The sequence below is a fragment of the Petromyzon marinus genome, chromosome 7, assembly GCF_048934315.1.
Source record: "Petromyzon marinus isolate PM22_M1 ecotype Great Lakes invasive population chromosome 7, UKy_Petmar_22M1.pri1.0, whole genome shotgun sequence".
Lineage (NCBI taxonomy): Eukaryota > Metazoa > Chordata > Hyperoartia > Petromyzontiformes > Petromyzontidae > Petromyzon > Petromyzon marinus.
In genome coordinates this window covers 4,705,419-4,722,913 of record NC_133673.1, presented here as the reverse complement: position 1 = coordinate 4,722,913, position 17,495 = coordinate 4,705,419, and the positions used below count along the sequence as shown (strand labels likewise).

The 17,495-nt window shown below is 44.0% G+C and overlaps 1 protein-coding gene across 1 annotated transcript in view; it reads left to right on the top strand.

The window, feature by feature from the left end:
* The window catches only part of LOC116939867 (uncharacterized), a 153,056-nt gene that overhangs the window by 80,357 nt on the left and 55,204 nt on the right, over positions 1 to 17,495 (top strand). Inside the window, exon 5 of the mRNA XM_032948801.2 lies at positions 6,372 to 6,484. Coding sequence (XP_032804692.2) covers positions 6,372 to 6,484 — 113 coding nt within the window. The remainder of the gene's footprint in view (positions 1 to 6,371; positions 6,485 to 17,495) is intronic.

Genomic DNA, 17,495 nt, shown 5'->3' with positions numbered 1-17,495 from the left:
TAATATTGCATTTCACATTGGGACATTTCAATGATTAGAGTTTGACTTCTTGTGAGAGGAAACCAGAAAAGCCGGAGAAGACCCACCGGGGCGAGGAGAGGGTTACACTCAAAGCTTTGTGCAGATAAATTCAAGAATCCATCGCTGTGCTTCCATCTCGTGGCCACCTCTCAACCCCACAGCACCTGCTATTCCCAAACAGTGTCCGATTAAAGTACCAACCAGGCTCAGCCCTGCTGTTCATTACAAATGTGAGTTTATCGGTCTTCCTAAGTGGCAGCTGTTTGCATTTGAAAACATTAATTCAGAATTTTTAAACGTTATTCATTTCTCCTTTTTAATTGTGAAGTCAAAAGGCAATAAACACGTCGTATCTTTATGTGATACATGTTTGGTTTTTCATACATTTCTATATATATTTAAATACAAATTCCACTTTGCACATCAAACAAAAGAACAATACACATTTAAATTTTGATTTAAAGCTTTCGTGACTGCAGTAATTCATATTCTTAGTTTTTTCGGTAAAGTCACGTTGAAGAGAAACAACAAAATAACAAAATATATATAAAACAATAAAAAATTCTCACGACGTTTCGACCATAACTCAAACGGTCATCATCAGGTGTGTCGGTTTGCATAAACATGCAGTCAAAAATGCAAACAAAAAGAAACAATTCTGATAATGATATGCACTGTCCTTGAATTTGATTGGTCCACACCCGAGACGGCTTATCTTAGAGCCTAGTCTCCACTGGTGTTGGACCAGATGACACCATAAGGCGTACAACTCAAAAACAGCGCACTATCAGAGTATTGAGAGCTCGGGGTAAGCCTTTACATTATGAGACCTCCTTTGCCAGTAACACGATATAGTAATAGGTTTTTACCCGACAGGTCTGTACCTTTCACCTGAAGACGGCCGCTTGCGTTGTGGCCGAAACGTCGTGAGAATTTTATTGTGTTATTTTGTTATTTTATTCTCATTCTACGTGACCTTACCGAAAGAACCAAAGAAGATGAATCCTTGCAGTCACGAAAGCTTTAAATCGACACTTTTACTTACCATTAAATTATATGAAACGTGAACATTAGGTGTCGGGGTTTAATTGGAACATTTGATGTTATGCTTAAAACTGTAGAGTTTAACCGCTAAGGCACAGGATAAAATTATTTTTAATTAATCACCGTAATTGTTGAGCGTGCTGTTTCCTTGATTGGAGTTCATAAAATGACTCCTAGGTTGTTTTTTCTTTTATTCAATTTCCACTGAATAATTACGTTTAATAACGGTGTGTGTGTATCATCATGCCAAATGGCAATTTATAAAATTGCAGCAATTTACGAAAAAATACAAGCTAACATCATAATTGCCATGTGGACATGTTATGAAAGGATGTATAATGAGTCATAACCTGATGCACACACCAGTAATGTTTTTTTTTTATAATAGGTCAGATAATGAACGTGTCATGGGTAGACCAGTTGTTAGCACAGTGTGTTATGTACCATAAAATAGAGTTGTACTCTCAGGCATGGCTAACATCAGCTCGCACCTCCGATTTGCACGGTGGGCTATGTACGGTCCGAAAGAAGTTCAACATACATACAGTTATATTCACGTAGAAGGAAAACAATAAATATTGTTTCCCTTCTACGTGACTTTACCGAAAGAACCAAGATTATTAATCCCTGCAGTCACGAAAGCTTTAAATAAAAAAATACATACAGTTATGAGGGATATCAGGACCAGTCCTAGACGCATTCCACCCCCTTCACAACTCGCACTGACCAACGTGGTGAAGTATGGTTACGCAAACCCCCCCATGACCAAAGTGGCATGGGTGGGGAAGCCTTCATCCAGCAGTGGATTGATAAAGTTACGTAAATTATCGTTAGTTTTAAGAGATGTGTACAAACACCCATTGTCCTATTATAAGCAATTGTTTTCGCAATAAAAATGTGGCGTGGGATCAAGACAATGGCATTAATGCACACGCGCGCGCACAAAATAAAGCATATACTGTAAAGGGTATACGTCTATTTAGCCTTGCAGGCAATTACTTAGATTATTTGGCTGCTATAAATGTCCACATGTTAAGGCACTTCGTTGAGTTATCACTTGTGGCCCGCTTCTGAAAAAGAAGCTAATAGATCAGTTGGCTTTACCTGGTAAAGTAAAACGGGTTTTTTCCCGTAATTTTCTTATCCTTTCCTATACTCTGCACCCCTGTTGTGTATTGTATCGTTTGTCATTCCAACGTTCTGACCCCGTTCTCCTACTCGACATCTGTGAAGAAGAGCTTAATAGCTCATCGGATTCCTCCAGGGTATATATAAAGTATTCTGCTTCTGATCGTTGTGCGCATATGAATGTCTGCATGGCACAAGAAGGTGGTGTGACAGCACGCCGATGTTGACACACTCCTGCCCCTGATGTGCATCATGGCCAGGAATTCAATACATGTCAGTCCGATCTTAGCATAGTGTGCTAACCGCTCCACTAAGCACACAAAATAAAGACAAAGATCCCCAGTGTAGCCTTCACAGACTGTTGCTTCAAGTGCTGTTAGCGAGCACCTATGAAGGGCGGCACGGAGTGGGATGTGTGACCAACATCATGTCGGGCTACCTTTGTCTCCCCAGTGCTGGTGTTTGCACACTGCACCAGGTATTCATTGTAGGCCTAGTCACCCTTCAGGAGGATTATGACCGGTTCAGATAAGCACCACTGATGTGATCCGTAGTTTGGACTTGAACTCAAGCTGGTGGGATCATAGCACAGTGCGCTAACAACTCCACGAAACTACACAAAGGGCCTTTACTGGAATTGTACACTTTGTACAAAAAAATCAAACAAAGCTGGCACATGTAATACAATTGGGTTATTGTGCATGCCAGGGAACGTTTCCTATTGTTTGCGAAATGATTATTTACTCGAAGTCCCACGTTCATTGTCTAACTGTATCGCATTCACAACGTAGCTCTTTCACATTTTCCATTAAAACTGTTATACCACAATCACTGGTAACCAGGATGGGACCCACGACTCACCCACGCATGAGAACGGGGATTTCATTAAGGGTAGCTGCTCGGATTCGAACCTTGGATATTTGGGTTACAAGCATGGTAAAGAAGAAGTTATAGATCCGCCGTGACCGACTTAGCAGTCGGAGGCTTTCATATCCAGCAGCAAATTGACAAGGATGTGTTTCTCAATTCAAACAGGTATTGGGAGTTGTCATTATACATTGGTGCCTTTGAGCAATTGGTGTAAATTACACAGTGCTTTGGTAGGCGCCAGTTTAACCGTAGGACAATCCACAGTCATTTTGGCATATTGATCATTTGAGTGCTTTCTATAATAGTATATCAACAAGGGGTGGAGCAGATAGCGCCCTGCGCTATGAACCCGGCGACCCAAGTTCAAGTCGCTTCCACGGCTGACATCAGTGGCAAGTGATGTGAGAACCGGTCCAGGCCCAGAAAGCTACCACCCTCCTTAGCGAACCCTACCCATGGCGATCAAACCGGCAACCCCACAGAAACTGGCCTCCATAGCAAACACTGACCTCTACGTATTGTCTTTGTGCTTTAATGCCCCTGCAGCACAATGTATTCCCACCTGCATTTAAATATATATTTTTTAACCATACGCTATATTTGAATGTGATATGAAAACAATTATAAAAACAAACAAACAAACACGTGGTTGAATCACAATGTTTTTTTTTGTTTTATCAGACGCAGCACTCACTATTGTCAATCACCCATTGCACCCATTATATCTGCAGCATTGTGTGCGCCCGCTCTAAGACATTCATTCTTTCCATTGTGCTGCCTTCATCCTTGTTTGACCCCTTTGCACTCCATTGTATTGCTGGACACGCCGGGTAACACGTGGTCATATTGTTCCGTTGGACGGGATAGACAGTGGGGCATTCACGAGCCATTGAATGAGCCTCGCAATAATATGACAGCACCTAATGGTTGGGTTTAACAATGCGCGTGTTGCTTTCCTTCACATCTGTCCAGTGATTGATTAGAACTAATTGGTGAGCAATCGTTACGCATTATTGCCAAGCAGTGCTACGGTGTTTGTTGCCCCCTACTTCATGACTATTGTATGACGCATTGCATGTTGCGCGTTACGTGTGTGCCGTCAGCATTCAGACACGCGGCGATCATTTGTGCCTTCTGAGATGCCCATCGCAGCAGACCCACACGTCAAATTGAATAATGACCCAGAAGTGACAACGGGTTAAATGTCAATCCCTTAGGGTCTCTCCTTCAATATCCAGAGCGTTTTCTCCACAAAGACCAAGGCGAATATCCCCCATATTTAGCCTTGGCAAACTGTTAGGGAAGGTGCTGTTCGTGAGTAGTGTTAACAGACCGTTTGGTGGCCGACACAGCACCAGGTGCTCACTATAGCCTGAGTCAACCTAGGCGAGGCCTAGGGACCGGTTTGGATATTCACCACTGATGTTGTCTGTGGCTGGGAATGGAACTTGGGTCGCCGGATTTGTGCGGAGCTTGCTAACCACTGTGGTAAAGGGACTGGTGGCTCCACCTGAAGCATGCGTCTAGAGTATTTGGATGCTATACATTTTCACATGATAAGCCACATCGAGCTATCATTTGTAGCCACGTCGCTTCTGAAAAGAGCTCTATAGCTCAGTAGGCTTTACCTGGTAAAATACATCTTTTTAATAGATAGAAAATAGGTGGGCACATTTTCCAATTGCTTCTGGTTCAACCAAATATTTGGTGGCACTCCCCTCCATGAGAGGCCCTGAGCCGTTGATGCAAAATGTCACTTTCATAAGACAAGTGGGCAGTCTCTCCGTAGGACACCTCTAGTTTTCTTCGCACAAAGTGTTTCCCATTTTATTAATCCCAGAGGGATGGTGGGCTGATTATATCCCCAGCAAGTGCTAAATAGGGGTTCTTTGCCTTTCTGTCAACTTTGTAATTGAGCCACATTCGCTCGTAGGTTAAACGCAAACACATTTGATTACTTGAGATTCCTGCATTTAGAAAGTTATTTCGGCCAATATCACTGGTGCTTACACACAGTGCTATTTCTTCCATCCTTCTGCCAGTACCCAAAATTGTTGCCGAGTCGAGGCATCGCCTCTCCATGTTTTTTTTTCTTTAAGGCTTTATGCCTGCCCCTTCATGACTGGCCACCGACTTGCACTGCAATATCTCCGTCTCGTATTATTACTTTCCTTAAATCACTGTCATATAGATTAGGTTGATTTAACATCTACAAATAATGTACCACTGTTTAGAATTGTGAGCTCTGCAGCTCGACCTATAATTAATTATCATTGGCTGCTGCTGTCCTCATATTGCCCCAAGAGATTGTTGCCGAAGCCATATTAATTTATTTACTGGAAGTGATCGACCATTACTAGCTAAGTAAAGGCAATTTGTTTTCGCTCGGGTAAAGCGAAGCCAAGCCAAAGTGTACATTGGGGCAGCACTCATCTTCATGAGCCAGTGACCATGTATGAGCCAGGGGTGGATATTCCTCATCCCAATCGGAGTGGCCAGTTTCACGTCGATAAGATAAATGCTGCTGAATTCTCACAGAGCAAATGTGTGTGCGAGGTTGCGGGGAGCGGTAGTGGTAGTGGTGAGTGCACTCCGCTACGAATCCGGCAACCCGGTTTTGACTCCCGGTCACGGTCAGCACCAGTGACGATTATCTGATTTGTCCTGGACCTCTGCTGGGTCAACTCAGCCTCAAAATAGTACCTGGTGAAGGTGTGTAAACATCGTTATTAGGGAGACAAAGGCGGCCGGGCGTGGTACTGGCCACCCATCTCTTCGTGCACTGTGCCGGCCAGGGGCGGTGCCAGGATTTTCAGCCCGGGGTGACATTCAACAAATGTTAATTTCAAGAATGATTAGAGAGTCAGGCTGTTGAACTAGACGCCATCGGTTGGCGACACACTCTGACAATGCAGTTGCACGGGGTCCGCCAGACCGAGTGTTGTACACTTATACGCAGAATGTTTCAGATTTTCGATTTTAAATTTTTTCGGGGGTGACAATTGTCTACCCTGTCACCCCCCTGGCTCCGCCCTTGGTGCCGGCCTTCATAGGTGCTCGCGAACAGCACTTGTCCCTGCAGCCTGTTAAGGCCATACAGGTGATATTTGGTTTATTTGTCGTCTTTTTTTAGGGTTCGATCACCACAACACCCACTCGGCTGATACACACCGAGAACACGTGCTGATGCCGGATGACTGCACTCTGCTTTGGAGTCACGCATCGCTCCCCACCCCCCAAATACCGCGTTCACACCGCGGGGAGAGTCCGACGCTGCTGCTGGTGTCTGTGGTGACTGTTCCCAACAGGTCGCGCTACGACGTCCTCGTGCCGGCGTTGTGGGGGAGCGAGGTGCACAAGTGGGAGATTGACACGCTGCAGGCGGTCGTGCAGGAGGAGGAGGAGGATGAGCTCATTACGGGTGACGCACCCTGCGAAGCACGGCACCGCACCACATTCATTATAGGCAGCAATGCCTGCCTGCCTGCCTGCGATATAAAATAGTATTTTTCTTATTACTATTACTACTACGCTTGTTTACCCGGGATAGCGTCGTCGAGTCTCAAGACACTTTGGCGGCAGCAGCAGTCCTGCCCATGTTTTCGCAATCGGGGCCGGTGGGAGCGATGTCGCTTACAGTGTAAAACCAATGAAGTAATTTGAAGGTAATTTTTCAGCATTGGGATGATTGGCCAGTGTCCAGTCACATTTTATATGGGCGGTTGTTCAGCGATGGGAGACGAACGTGGAGAACCCAGAAGGGAACCCGTACAGAGCAGGGGGAGACCGTGCAAATTACACGCGGAAAGGCGAACGAGTCAAGAAACGAAACCAGACCCTTTTTTTGCTGTGAGCACAAGTGTTACCACGTGGCCAACATGCCACCCATATAACCAAGTTCGTTGTAAGTATGTGTATGTGTATATATATGGTCGTGGGCACAGCTGGTGCATCTGCCAGTCATCTCAGTTAGTCAACCCATGGCACCTGGGTCTGTCCCGTGACCTCCTGTCAGCGAGCCTTTGACACGCCACGTGGCCTCACCAGGCCTGGCCACAGGCGCCACCGCATAGCGGCATAAGGCGGGTGTTGTATGTATCTATGTTGAACTTCTTTCGCACCGTACGTAGCCAACCGTGTATTGAGAGCTCCACTCGAATGCTGAACATTGCGAGTTCTTAAACCCAGTCGGGGGGTTAACTCTTCCCACCATCTCTCTAACATTATCGCCAACCTGCGGGAAGCCATCAGTGGTTGTGCTACGGGCAGACTGACACCCAGCAGTAACGTGGAAATTCCACTCTTGGACATGCAACCGCCGATGGACACGAACAATGTCCCTCCTCCCTCCCCCGCACTTTGTTGAATAAGCGGACTCTTTGTCACGTTGGCCAATGCAATTGCATGAGACACGTGGACGGGAGCAAATGCGCGTGCGTGTTCACGAACAGCGGTGAGCACGGGGGAGTGCAACGTTTCGCCGGCCTTGCGATTCCACGAACCGGCACGATTTCAGTTCAAGCATCAATTTGTTGAATTTAAATGTGTTGATTGTATTGACCTTTGGTGGCTGGAGAGATCCCGTAAACCAATTACATACAACGTGTAATATACGCAGCCAAACATATACATTTCTAAGCATGCGATTCTGTGCAGGTATCGTGAACTTAATTATTATAGATGCTGATGAATCACTAAATAGTGACACCCCTACTTAGCGCACTGTGCTACGATCCCAATAGCACAGGTTTTGATTCCTAGCCGTGCACGACCGTGACAATTCGGTAAATATATTTTATCACGTGTCGATTGGCGCATGTATTTTTATTTATTTATTTATTCTGATGTCGATTTGCTTCATGGCCCTAATTTTTTTTTCCCTGTGGCCTAGGTCACTTGCAAATGACACTCCATCTTGGCTTTTTTCTTTTCAGTTTTCAAATCAGTTAGACAAAATACGCTTGGACTTGATTTACGTGATCTGGGTCAAACTTGGAGCGAATTGATCAAAAACAAAGTGCGTAGATGCGGTCTGTCAACAAACAACACGAAGCCAAGTGTACACACAGCACGCGGCTTCATGATGTATGCAATGCCATCAACAGTGCCCGAAGAACTGCATTGTTATCCTATTGTCCTCGGTCGTAGTCAAATCAGCGAGAGCAAATGTGACTGACTGTCAGGCAGCGGTGAGACAGAGGAATAACTTTAGCTCATCAATACTCATCTCATACAGTTTATACTGTTATTATGGGTTTCCATGTCGACAGCAGTTCAGTATTGTGTGATACATAGGCAGATTTCCCTTCCCATGTGGTCTGTGAATAGATGCTCACGAATACCACTGACCCAGCAGAATATTGAGGCTAAGTTGTGGATGTTCGTGTGTGTCCACCAGCGTGTGCGTGTTTAGATACGCGTGTATGTCTTAAAACATGTTTGTTTGTGTGCGCCTATAGGTGTACACATGTACGCATGTTACTATGTGGATGTTTTTTGTTCACTTATGTTTTTGTTTGGGGATCAGCCATCGAACAAAGACGGTGGCTGCATCGTGCGCTTTTAGATGTGCGTCTGCGGCCGTCCGGAACACTCTTCTTTCCGATATTAGGAAGCCATTGGAGCTAAGCACTTTTAAATATATATATTGCAATCTCATTTCTCTAGAACTGATTTTCGTGGTGTTTAGTTGTTGCGCTTCACCTCCCGTTAGCATGATTGGCTACGTGGGATGCAAAAGAAGTTCAACATACCATATCGCTCCCCCACTGTGGCCACACCAGCCTCAATAGGTGCTCGCTAACAGCACTTCTCCCAACAGTTCGTAAAAGGCTAAACAGGGGGTCTTTTCCTTCGAGTGTATGTGTACATGTGTGTGTGTGTGTTTTTGCATGTGCATGTACACGTGCCCGAAATACAGGCCCTACATTTTTGCAGTAATAGCCATCAATTCTCTTGTTAACCTTTCCCATTTCTCTCTTGAATGCGTTTCCTCTAAATGCGTTATGTTGCCTCGTGTTGTTGTTCCCTTGCACCTGTGTGCGAGTGCCATTTTCACGCCTTTACATTCATCCTCTGCTCACTCTTATTTGTTTGGCTTAAGCGTTCCAATCCACCCCACCGCGCAGTGCTCACCGTCATCACAGTTGCTCTTATTTCGTCCGCTGATTATCGCTTTAGTTATTTCGGTTTTCCACTCCGTGCGCATTATCCTCCGCCGTGATTGCCTTCAACCGTCACAGTTGGGAGTACGAGGCCACATTCTGAGAAATCCCCACCACACTTGGTCGTGTTAAAACGGGCATTCGCGTTTGGCTTCTCTCGAACGTTCTAAATGCTGTCGTTAGATTAACAAATTGCCCTTTGTTATGATGACAATTATATTTTAAATACACGCTAAAAGGTGTCATTTCAATTTAATCTCATTTTTCAAAAAATAAACGTTTACAAAGGTAGAGCGATTATGGATTCCGTGCTTCGGTGCAACCGTCCACAGGAGTCTTTGTGGGTATATAGTACCAAGAACTGGACATTCAAAATAGTAGTTTTTTTATTGTGTGAGCTTTAAAGGTTAAAACACGTTGTGTTTTTTTACGTACTAAATATATCTAGATGAGTAGTGCTGTGACAGATTGCTTTGTTCATTAGTGGAAGGTTGTGAGTTAACATCCCAGTTAGGGGATAAATCAGCCAATCATCCCTACATTGCCTATAAAATCGGTACCACATTGTAATGTGGAATTCCACTGCTTGCTCACGGCTACCACTGAAGATGACCGACCCCCTATTTGTTATTTGAGCAAGGAGACACTTTAACTTTTTTACTTTACTCAAAAGGTCACCGCACCTCCAATTAGCACGGTGTGTACATCCCCCGTGTAGCCTTAACAGACTGTCGGAGCAAGTGCTGTTAGCGAGCACCTATGAAGGCCGGCACAGCACACGAGTGGGTCGGTGGCCAGCACCACGTCCGGCCGCCTTTGTCTCCCCAGGGACGATGTTTACACACCGCACCAGGTACTCATTTGAGGTTGAGTCGACCTACAGGAGGCCCATGACCGGTTCAGATAATCGTCGCTGGTATTGACCGTGAGCGGTAATCTAACTCGGTTCGCCAGGTTCGTAGCGCAGCGCATTAAGCGCTACCCTACCGCTCCCCTGTTTGCTAAATACGTTTTTTTACTTTACTTGACTACACACACACGAAAGAAACTGAAAGAAGATTTTTCAGCTGCCAGCTTGGCAGCCGAAAAATGCATTGTGTTTCCGCCGCCCTCTCCAATGGACGCAGAGATAACGTCTCGATTGCCACGAGGTAATCTAATCGTGGGAACATCACATCAGCGGCCGCTACTCACGACAATGCCCGGGTTACGGACGTCGCCGGATTTCCCCTACAATTAAACTTGACAAGCTGCACAAGGCCTCTCTCGTGATAGCCCCACTTCGCTGAAACCCACGCCGTCGTGCGGAACGCGTTCGTGGATTACACCTCGAGTGTGATTGCCGGAGACGTCTCGCACATTGTTGTTTCATTTCATAAAACAGACGTCTGAGAGATTCCTCCGAGTTGGCACAAGTAACAGGTAACAAAAAAAAAACACTAAACATCATAAACACTGCTCGAAAGAGTAAAGAGTATTTTTGTTTTATTTAAAGCTTTCGTGACTGCAGGGATTCATGTTCTTGGTTCTTTCTGTAAAGTCCCTTCTACGTGACTTTACCGAAAGAACCAAGAATAGAAAAGAGTATGTAGTGGGTGACATTTCTTGCAATGGCCTCTCTTCATTAAAGAGAGTTGCCGGGATAAATGATTGATTTTATAGCAGATAGGTTATTGACGAATGTGTTCAGCTGACTGCTTGGGTCAGCAAGTCAAGGTGCTTGTCAGAGCATTGAGCTGGTTTTGCTAACTTCCCAGGGAAATCCACTGCCACTCAAGTTAACCGTAGTTTCTCATGTATATAGATTATGTCGTTACGATTGTGGTGTGTGTGGTTCGTCAGTTATTTTAGTGAGTGACAGTGATGAGCAAACTTTTGCATGTAAATTATATATGGTCGATTCCTTAAGAATGGAATATTGATAGTTCATTGGACAAAGGAATGTTTTTTTCCTATGTGGCGATACAGAATGGAGACCTGTTTATGTTGATTATTACCCGTGATTTAAAGCTTTCGTGACTGCAGGGATTCATATTCTTGGTTCTTTCGGTAAAGTCACGTAGAAGGGAAACAATAAAATAATTGTATTTTTTGTTTTATATTTTTATTATTTTATTGTTTCCCTTCTACGTGACTTTACCGAAAGAACCAAGAATATTACCCGTGATGTTATATCGGTGAGAAGACCTCAGTTAAACCGTGGAGTCCCTGAAATATTCACCACGTGAATGATATTCCTGGATATGGCAATATGTCCATGACCTAATTGCCAATGTCGCGGTCTGTTAGCCTGAAGCAGCACTGTCATAATTCAACCAAATAAAAGTGACTGTCATATATTAAACATAAACTCAAAAGTGCGCAAAGGAGCATGGAGAGATGCATGCTTGTAATTGCATTGAGAGCCACACAAGGGCAATACGTGTATTCGAAAGCACAAGTATGTCAATGTCATCATCTAAATTATTAATAAAAGTAAGTGAGCTTGGGCAGGACACGCCGCTAGAAGGGACGGCGATGATGGAAGATGGTCAACAATAATAACCGAGTGGCAACCACGGAATGGAATGCATCCGAGAGATCGTTCACCAAGGAGATGGAATGATGAGATCAGTTCAACTGCAGGTGCTGGATGGATTGTGGCTTCGTCGGATCGTGAGAGGTGGCGGTGGCTGTGGGTGGCCTTCGTCCAGCAGTGGATCGATCGTCGCAGATAATGATGATGACGATGATGGTTGAGTGACATGCATCATGTTAGGTTGTAATTTTTAATAACCTTACTTCCTTCAATTAGTTTTAGGTTTGCATATATTGTTGGGAACTTGACACTGTTTGCACGGGATTTAAACACCGCGGTGCAATTTAAATTTGAAATGCAGAATTGCACACTTTAGGACATTGCCATATAATTAACTAGGTGGAGGCAGCTACTATTCAACGGCTCGGAAATACAGCAATGACATCTAATCTTTATAATTCTTTAAAGGTCTCATTTAGTGGCTTTTTCTGGCATTTTGTAATTAAAGCGTTGCAAATAATGCAATTACAAACAAATGCGTGAGAAACTTTGATTTGTATCCAGACGACCATTGAGAAAACGTATTTCTTTTGCAAAGCAAGCCTCGGGAAATTACACGTTGCAATAAATTATGGGTGTTGATGTTTCAATTTCAGTGCTGTGGTTTGAAGCTTAAACACTAAAGTGCTTTCATTTTAATATTTGCCAGTGGCTCAATTTCACAGTCAGCCCTGAATTGGCAAAGTCAGCACCGAAGCGTGCTGCAAAAGTGAATCTGTATACGTACAGTGACCTCCTGTCCATGGTCATCACAGTCATCGTAACGTAGACACTTTCCAAATAAACGTGGAATCATTATTATTGTGTTTTAGATATGCTACGTTATACTTGGCATTTCATTTCAGAACGTATCACCACACATGATCACCAATAGTGAGGTTGATGTTGCATTTGTTATGTTGGTGTGTGAATGTACTTTTTTGTGTGAGTTACATCTGCATCTGTTGGTCCTGTTAATGCTGATCAAAGAGAAAAAAAATCAGGGCATTACTTTGAAAGAAAGCCTACTCGGGTCATCTCAAAACTCTACCCCCCCGCCCCCTACATAATATATATACAGGGTGGCCCAAAATGACTTCCATTAATATTAATGCATGATTTATCTTTTAACATTAACTTAGGACGTTTTTTTTATTTAATTGCAGCTGTGGTATCTTTGAACATTCATCAATCATGTTCTGTTGTCTCAATTCATTCAGGATACTCGGTCGAGTTTGTAAACGACAGATTTGAGGTAACCCCCACAGGAAGAAGAAGAAAAACATATTCATCATGATAATAGATTACATATGATCTTAAAGAATAAACAATTTAAATGTTTTAATGCCAGTGTTAAAATGAATGAAATAACCCTGTGTCCTGTCCTTTGGGCCACCCTGTATATTTACATGGACAGTATTTTCTCAATCCACCACTGAAACAGGGCATGACCATTCTTTAACTGGTCATGGAGGTTATTTAATGATACTACCCCATGCTGGGCAGTGCTGGTTGGTGGAGGTGTGGAGCGCAGACATTTGCGAAATGATCAGGCACAACGTGCAAGTCAGCCATGATCATCACGATTTAGCACGCAATGGTTGCGAGATGTTAACTGCCTCGCCCAGTATACACGAGGACATGGGGTTCGATCCCGACCCTGACGCCTGTATATTTGGAGATTGCATGTTCTCCCTGTGGTCGCGTGGATTTTTCGCTGGGTCCTCTGGATTTTCCCTTCGCACTTTAGAAACATGCGTTTAGAGTATTTGGCCGCTATACATTTCCAGGCCAGGTTACTTTTGAAAAATAGCTACATAGCTTTAGTGGGCCTTACCTAATAAAATAAAAACTATATAGTTTTAGTATTTGATGGGACATTGTCCAATCATGCTGGTGATTATACAATTACAGTGGTGTTATGCTTTTTTGCAAATTAACCTAAGGGTTTTAAATAGTTGGTTGTTTAAAAAAAGTAAACGTTCAAAGTTTGCAATGCACGCAGATTTCCTTAGGCACGAGAAACACAGAGAGAGCAAGAAGGCAGCTGGAATCAGCGCCGACAATTGCCTAAGTTGTGTGGCCCTAAAGTGGGATCTTTGACCAACTCTATGAATGAGTGATTACACACGTGAAAGGTAAACACGTGAAAGGTAAACCCGAGTTCTGGAGAAACCAAACTTCATCTATACAGGAATAGAGTAACAGATGAAAACAGACGGAGACTTATGCTGTACTGCATTCTTCTGGCAAGCGGGGGGGGGGGGGAATGGTGACCTCGACCCCCATGGGAAGGGAGGTTTCGTGGCATTTGCGTGATCCAGCAACACTCTTCTCCACAGCACTGGATTACAGGCATGCGAAACCGCCACCTGGCAAACAGTTGATTGTATTTATATAGAATACATGCTTTAACTACACGGCTTCGCCCGGGACTTGGATTCACCACGCCCGGCCGCCTTTGTCTCCCCAGTGGCGATGTTCACACACCACACCAGTTACTCGTTTGAGGCTGAGTCGACCTAGGGGAGGCCCAGGACCGGTTCAAATAATCGTCACCGGTGGTGGCCGTGAGCGGGATTCGAACTCGGGGCGCCGGGTTCGTAGCGCGGCGCGCTAACCACTACACTACAATGCGTTACGCTTCCACACACAGACAGACACATACAAAGTGCGCTAACCACTACACTACAATGCGTTACGCTTCCACATGCGCGGGTATCATGACAGATGTGACGTCACAGCTCACTTGCCGTGCAAAAAATCTATGCATTATTGAGCTCCCCCCCCCCCCCCCCCAAAAAGTGTATTTTTTTATAATTTTTGCATGGTGTATAGTCTGGAAAGTACCCACATGGCAAATTTCAAGTTTGTTGCATGTTGGGAAGTATGCTTAACATTTTGAACAGACACACATAATCACAACTTTGCCTTTTATATATATGGAGATAAGAGTTTTTAGGTTTTCATCAGCGCGCTTTATTACGTATTTTAATTTAAAGTGTCTTTGAGTTGTGGTAGGATTTAGACCCTATGTACATTGCACGTGTATCATATAATTTATATTCATCAAATGCAATACACACCACAGTGGAGTGCGGCTAAATCAAAGCAATTCAATTAGCATCCTAGAAGTAATAACGATTACCTCGAATTCATCGTGAGCTGCAATAGGGAGTCAGTGTAATTAAAGTAATTAAAATAAGGGTGTAACTTCAAAATATTAATTTACATGCTCATATTATGGCTTTGAATTGTTGCATTCAGGAAAAGATGCAGAAGATGAAAAGATGGTTGCTTCTAAAATTGCCTGCTGTTCCTGTTTGTTTTATTGACACGTATTCAACCCGAGCTGCAACTTTCATGGCAACGTCGCTGGGAGTGACCTCCCAGCGAGAGCAGGCTGACTGGGCGTGGTGATGAGAAGGCCTTTGTTGTTGCTGAAGCAGAGGGAACGAGGAGGGTAGAAACAGAGCAAGGGGAGCTGGGTCCGTAGTAGTATCACTACTATTACAGGAGTAGGGTGAGTAGTAGTAGTATCACTACTACAGGGGTAGGGTGAGTAGTAGTAGTATCACTACTACAGGAGTAGGGTGAGTAGTAGTAGTATCACTACTACAGGTGTAGGGTGAGTAGTAGTAGTATCACTACTACTACAGGAGTAGGGTGAGTAGTAGTAGTATCACTACTACAGGGGTAGGGTGAGTAGTAGTAGTATCACTACTACAGGAGTAGGGTGAGTAGTAGTAGTATCACTACTACAGGTGTAGGGTGAGTAGTAGTAGTATCACTACTACAGGGGTTGGGTGAGTAGTAGTAGTATCACTACTACAGGAGTAGGGTGAGTAGTAGTAGTATCACTACTACAGGAGTAGGGTGAGTAGTAGTAGTATCACTACTACAGGAGTAGGGTGAGTAGTAGTAGTATCACTACTACAGGGGTAGGGTGAGTAGTAGTAGTATCACTACTACAGGAGTAGGGTGAGTAGTAGTAGTATCACTACTACAGGAGTAGGGTGAGTAGTAGTATCACTACTACAGGAGTAGGGTGAGTAGTAGTAGTATCACTACTACAGGAGTTTGGTGAGTAGTAGTAGTATCACTACTACAGGAGTAGGGTGAGTAGTAGTATCACTACTACAGGAGTAGGGTGAGTAGTAGTAGTATCACTACTACAGGGGTTGGGTGAGTAGTAGTAGTATCACTACTACAGGGGTAGGGTGAGTAGTAGTAGTAGTATTACTACTACAACCCCTGTAGTATTACTACTACAAGGGTTGGGTGAGTAGTATCACTACTACTACAGGGGTTGGGTGAGTAGTAGTAGTATCACTACTACAGGGGTAGGGTGAGTAGTAGTAGTATCACTACTACAGGGGTTGGGTGAGTAGTAGTAGTATCACTACTACAGGAGTAAGGTGAGTAGTAGTAGTAGTATCACTACTACAGGAGTAGGGTGAGTAGTAGTAGTATCACTACTACAGGAGTAGGGTGAGTAGTAGTATCACTACTACAGGAGTAGGGTGAGTAGTAGTAGTATCACTACTACAGGGGTAGGGTGAGTAGTAGTAGTATCACTACTACAGGAGTTTGGTGAGTAGTAGTAGTATTACTACTACAACCCCTGTAGTATTACTACTACAAGGGTTGGGTGAGTAGTAGTATCACTACTACTACAGGGGTTGGGTGAGTAGTAGTAGTTATCACTACTACAGGGGTAGGGTGAGTAGTAGTAGTATCACTACTACAGGAGTAGGGTGAGTAGTAGCAGTATCACTACTACAGGAGTGGGGTGAGTAGTAGTAGTATCACTACTACAGAGGTTGGGTGAGTAGTAAAAGTATCACTACTACAGGGGTTGAGTGAGTAGTAGTAGTATCACTACTACAGGGGTTGGGTTAGTAGTAGTATCACTACTACAGGAGTAGGGTGAGTAGTAGTAGTATCACTACTACAGGAGTAGGGTGAGTAGTAGCAGTATCACTACTACAGGGGTTGGGTGAGTAATAGTAGTATTACTACTACAGGGGTTGGGTGAGTAGTAGTAGTATCACTACTACAGGCGTAAGGTGAGTAGTAGTAGTATCACTACTACAGGAGTAGGGTGAGTAGTAGTAGTATCACTACTACAGGGGTTGGGTGAGTAGTAGTAGTATCACTACTACAGGAGTTGGGTGAGTAGTAGTAGTATCACTACTACAGGGGTAGGGTGAGTAGTAGTAGTATCACTACTACAGGAGTAGGGTGAGTAGTAGTAGTATCACTACTACAAGAGTAGGGTGAGTAGTAGTAGTATCACTACTACAGGTGTAGGGTGAGTAGTAGTAGTATCACTACAGGAGTAGGGTGAGTAGTAGTAGTATCACTACTACAGGAGTAGGGTGAGTAGTAGTGTCACTAGTACAGGAGTAGGGGGAGTAGTAGTAGTATCACTACGACAGGAGTAGGGTGAGTAGTAGTAGTATCACTACTACAGAAGTAGGGTGAGTAGTAGTAGTATCACTACTACAGGAGTAGGGTGAGTAGTAGTAGTATCACTACTACAGTGGTTGGGTAAGTAGTAGTAGTATCACTACTACAGGAGTAGGGTGAGTAGTAGTAGTATCACTACTACAGGGGTAGGGTGAGTAGTAGTAGTATCACTACTACAGGAGTTTGGTGAGTAGTAGTAGTATCACTACTACAGGAGTAGGGTGAGTAGTAGTATCACT